We start from the raw sequence: 5,748 nt of genomic DNA, 5'->3' as shown, positions 1-5,748 counted from the left end.
ATATATATATATACATAAATTGCTTATTCATAAATGATTTCTAATTTGTAAATATGCTCAATTCTATTCCTAATAATAAATTCTATTCTTATTCGTAATAATGTTTATCAACTGTTTTATAAAAATAAAATTCATAGTTTAAAAGACTATAAGAATTCAATTCTTTTTATAGCTCTCTATAGGTGGTTATGACAACAAACAACGTGTGCTGTTAGAAAAAATCATGGATCGAATGATAAATTTTAAAGTTGATCCGAAGAGATTTGAAATCCTAAAAGAAAAAGTATGTATAATAAATACAATCAATATTTTTAATTTAATTAGGTAATATATTTATGTAGAATTATTACAGTATATCAGGAGCTTGAAAAATTTTGCTGCTGAACAGCCTTATCAACATGCTGTCTATTATCTTGTAGCCCTATTAGCAGAGCAAGCTTGGCTCAAGGAAGAATTACTGGAAGCTACTACCTGTAAGCATAAAAGAGAACCTGTACTTTTTGTAAAAAATTATTTTTTTTCTCTCTTTTCTAAATTTTTTTTAGTTCTTAGCACAATTACAACACATATTAATGATATAAAACACATATATTTAATATTTCTATGATATATTTCTGATTATATTATTTATTCTGTGATAGATTTAAATGTCGAGGGACTCCAGCAGTTTATACCACAGCTACTCAGTAAGGTGCACGTCGAGTGCTTAATACATGGTAATGTGACTGTAATGGAAGCTACAGATATACTTAAACTAATTGAGTCTAAGTTGACAACTGGAGTGCCCAACATAATACCCTTGTTAGAACAGCAACTAGTATTGTCTCGTGAAATTAAACTAGAAAATGGTAAGTAATGGTGGTATATAACATGATCAAATTTCATTTATGATAATTTGAAAAAATTAATATGCTCATGCCGATTGCACTGCCGTTACTTTAATTTTCTCGCGGAATAAAAAGATCAAACTCAAGAATTTAAAGTGGCCTTAAAACACGGCTTCGAAAAATGTATATCAAGAATATTAAAGGGAAAGTTGAAAATATCTGAATTACATGATAATGTACACGGATTATTTTTGTTCCGCAAATTCCAATTTATATAAAATATTATTCTATTTGATTAAAATATGAATGGATTAATAAGCTCAATATTTCAAACACCTGATACAAGCAAGTGCACACGAACTGTTGGAAAAATCTTTTAATTGAAAGTTTTCTCCGGTTTACTCGGATCTGTTCTTCCATAAAATGATTTTCCGGAGCTTGAATCGATTCTTTTTCACGACCGGCTGCTTGAATTTAGTCTCCATTCTACTCCATAGATTTTTTTAAAGCCGAGAGAGAAATAAAGAAGAACAGAATTTTAAGTTCCTTGTATTATTATGTATTATATTGTATTATTATATATATTATATTGAGTTAAAGTAACGTTGGTACAATTGGTCATTAAAGAATTTCAACATGAAAAATTTTATTATTTCTATTTTCTAACAGTTTCATATAAATGCTAGGTTTATTGTAGAAAAAATTTAAAAATATTGTAGGAAAAATATAAAAATGAACAACCTAATCTATTTTAATATAAAAAAGAAATATGGAAGTAACAAATTATTTGTTATTGAAGTCATTTTTTTATCTATAATAAAATATTTATTTTAGAGAAATTAGATTAGATTTTAAGTTAATATTGTTTATATAATGTAGTATGCAACAATTTGTAACAATATGTAATATGTGTTTACAGGTTGTCACTTTCTGTATGAAGCAGAAAATAATTTACATAAAAGTTCTTGTACAATGGTATATTATCCAACTGGTTTACAATCAACAGAGTCGAATATGCTTTTAGAGCTCTTAGCACAAATTATTGCGGAACCTTGTTTTAATACTTTAAGAACTAAGGAGCAATTAGGCTACATAGTATTTAGTGGTATACGTAGATCGAGTGGAGCACAAGGCTTGCGAATCATTGTACAAAGTGATAAACACCCACAATATGTCGAAAAACGAATCAATTTATTTTTAGACTCCATGTTGGTAAGTATAATATATCTTATATGGTAAAAAAAATTGTGTATTTGTGTTGGAATTCACTTATGTTCTTGTTAACCATTTATGTTGAATTTTTAAATATATTCGATATTAATTTAACATAATGATTATGTTATTTAAAAATTTTGTGTTAAATATTGTGTTGATATTCAATGTTTCTTAGTGCCAAATATAATGTATGAGTAAGTGAATAACAAAAACAATGTTTTAAAATATAAATCCCAAGATGACTGAATGAAATACTTGTTAATATATTAATATATTATAAATGTTTAATATATTATAAATGTTAATTATACTAAAAAAATATACTTTTATAAACTGTGTCAGTGTTAAGTTTATAAGTATCTTTTTTGTGATTGTTTTTAATGAATAATATCCGTGTTATTTTCTAACACATTCATCTTATGTTAAATGGATACAAAAATTTAAGTAAACTGTTTGGGATATATGATATGTGTTATATTCGATAATTCATTCGATTCATAAATTTTCCAACAGTATATACAATAGTACATATTAATGCATTGATTAATGGAACTATATTTTCTTTTTTTTACATTTATCACACAATATCTTATAATTAAATACAATACTCCATTTTTATGTGATAAGACTGTACTTTTATTAAACTTACTATTACTAATAATTCCATTCCAGAATCACATATCTACCATGACAGAAGAACAATTTGAAGAAAACAAGAAAGCTTTAGCTACATTACGTTTGGAAAAACCAAAAATGTTAATTGCAAGGTGTACCTTGTATTGGAATGAAATTGTGACCCAACAATATAATTTTGATCGAGTCAATATTGAAGTGGCTTACTTAAAGACGATATCACGGCAGCAATTACTTAATTTCTTTAAGGTAATCAATTTATTCTTATATATCATTTAATATTATTCCGAAAGGAAAATTAATAGTTTTAACATAAAAATAGAAAATATAAAATGATTTTTTTATGAGACATAATTTTTGAGAAAAGTAACTTTAATTATTAAAAAATTAATATCTATCATATAAAATCTCCTAGGAAAATGTACATAGTAAAAATCGACATAAATTGTCGGTACATGTGATATCCACAGTATCGGAAAAGAGCTCACCTGATAACACAATCGAAAAAACTGCCGATTTATCAACTGATGAAGAAGTTAAGAAAATCGACGATATTTTATCATTTAAAAATAGTCAATCTTTATATCCTCTAGTTAAACCGCTTGAAAAATATTTTCTCAGGAAAGGCGTACGCTCTTCTAAGTTATAAAAAAAGAGATAATAATGAATTAAACAAATCAATTTACTTACCAATAATTTAAGAAAAAAACGACGCATTATTTTAGAGAAATTAATAAATTACTTGCTGTATCTAAGGTGGTTCTTTAGTAAACTTACACAGCACCATAAATATTTATTTTAGGTGATACCTCACCGATTTCAATATCCTTTAGATATGTTGTATGTAGGGGAGTGTTCTGAGTGATTCCCCACAAGAATTAATGGGGAACGGCATTGGTTTAAGAAATATAATAAATTAAAGTTCTATAAGATGTAATCGTAGAGGATTGGCATAAGAGGTATATTACGAAAGTTTTCAGAAATATCTCAGAAATAATCTTCCACAACGGACTCTTCCAAATTAAAAAAAAAAAAAAAAAAAAAAAGAATCCAAAACCAGGGCGATTGAAAGTCGACGTGTAATTAGTACGCAAAATTAATTTTTGAATTTTTATTCCAATAATCTTTGAATATTTCGACTTTTTATTTTTCTTCAGCTTTGAACATAAAATATAGCGACAAGTATATAGCGTGTACATTTTAATCGTGGAAAAATAATTTTTATTCTGTGAAATTATTACGAAGAAATTCGACAAGAACAAAAACGTCAAAAACGCTAGTTTTATCGGTAATATAGGCGGCTCCAGCAATTCCTTAATATTTTTACAAAATCGAGCACATCGAATTTATATATCATAATACATCTCAGATAGCATAATCTTGTTGTATCTGAAAAAGAGCTCAGGATTGATGACATTTGGCTGAATTCTTTTTAATTTTCTGTACTATCTGGGATGTTTATTAAGTTTTTTTTAGAAAAGAAAATAAGATGGTAGTAAATTCATTGCATGAATACACATTTATTTAAATGAATGTTTAAAAGAAGAAATATAACTAAAAATAAAACTATGTATAAATATATATACTTACATTATACGCGGCGCACATGCGCGCCCGCGCATAATCTTTATATATTTTTTGTTTTAAAAAATGATTAGATTTTAAAATTAAAAAACTTAATTAGTTAAAAATAACTAGATGTTCGATAAAATTTCAATATCTGAAAGAGTTTACCATTTATTATTGAAAATTATTTTTAAATAATATTTATAATATTTTTAGATAATATTTAACATTTTTAGATAATATAATTTATAAAATTCGCTGCTACATATAAATGATTTACATAAACTGAGTATAATTTAATGTAAAATTACTTATATTGAAAATTTATTAATTAAGTATAATACATATCTCTTGAATTATACTTTTTTCTATTCCTTTTATATTTTTTGTATAATACATATACATATGTAGGTATACGTTTCTTTATCTCCTGCATGAAACATAGAATTTCTAATGAGGTTTCTGTTACAATGGATTTTTTCTGGAATTAGGTTATTAGCCTAAGTCCGCTTAAAATATTTCCTCTAAGTCCACTTAGAATATTTCCGCTATTTTTAGAGATATAAAATAATATATTTATTGTATATAAGTATATAAGTTGTATATAAGTTGTATAGCATTTCTTTTTCAAAACCGACTTTATTCATTTCACTACTCCTATTTATGTTACCACTCTTCTCATGTCATTATTCTCACTCATTTCGTTACTTTTGCATATAAATTTATGTTTCGCTCTGACAAACTAATTTTCGATGATTTTCTGGATCTCTGCTTCATTACTCAACACTTTTTTTATCACAACTTGTAAAATAAATTTATTTTTTAAACATGTATACTAATATACTAATATACATACGCGTATGTAATTTTTTATATTTTCCAAATATTAATATTATTACTAGTAAATATTTATTTTAGATGACATCTCACCAATTTCAATATTCTTTAGATATGTTGTAGGGGAGTGTTCTGATTCCCCACAAGAATTAAGTGAGATGGCATTGATATAGGAGATATAGTAAATTAAAGTTCTATAATATATAATTGTAGAGGATAACATAAGAGATATATTACGATTAGTGAAATTTTTATATGCGTACTAATCTCTTAAAGAATGTAAACAATCATCCTTCCTCCTCCCCTACTTAGAAGCGCATGATTTAAGGGATGTTTCATCTCCTGAAAATGCGATTGGACACGTATAAAAAAATACGTGTTGCTTATTTTTGTCTGGACAACAACATACTAAAAGTTCATTAAAATCAGAGGAGGACAGTTGTGTATGGGTCTTTTTCTTTGTAAGATTTAAACATGACTGTTTTGGCTTTAATTGATTTTTATACACACGCACACATATATATATATATGCACATACACGCACATGCACACAAACACACACACACACGCGCGCGCGCACACACACACACACACACACACACACACACACAAATATTTATCAATATATACATATGTAAATCTAACATTAAGAAAATGTGTATATATATAT

General features: G+C 26.4%; 1 protein-coding gene across 1 annotated transcript in view; it reads left to right on the top strand.

The window, feature by feature from the left end:
- LOC108686788 (insulin-degrading enzyme) overlaps positions 1 to 3,427 on the top strand; it is a 10,983-nt gene extending 7,556 nt beyond the window's left edge. Inside the window, 6 exon segments of the mRNA XM_018192256.1 lie at positions 159 to 283; positions 353 to 473; positions 642 to 848; positions 1,747 to 2,039; positions 2,715 to 2,924; positions 3,091 to 3,427. Of these exon segments, the coding sequence (XP_018047745.1) occupies positions 159 to 283; positions 353 to 473; positions 642 to 848; positions 1,747 to 2,039; positions 2,715 to 2,924; positions 3,091 to 3,324 (1,190 nt within the window). The 3' untranslated portion in view covers positions 3,325 to 3,427.
- Positions 3,428 to 5,748: the final 2,321 nt, after the last annotated feature.

Source organism: Atta colombica, unplaced genomic scaffold, assembly GCF_001594045.1.
Source record: "Atta colombica isolate Treedump-2 unplaced genomic scaffold, Acol1.0 scaffold189, whole genome shotgun sequence".
Lineage (NCBI taxonomy): Eukaryota > Metazoa > Arthropoda > Insecta > Hymenoptera > Formicidae > Atta > Atta colombica.
The sequence above is the reverse complement of the archived record's forward strand: the minus strand, read 5'-3'. Positions and strand labels throughout refer to the sequence as shown.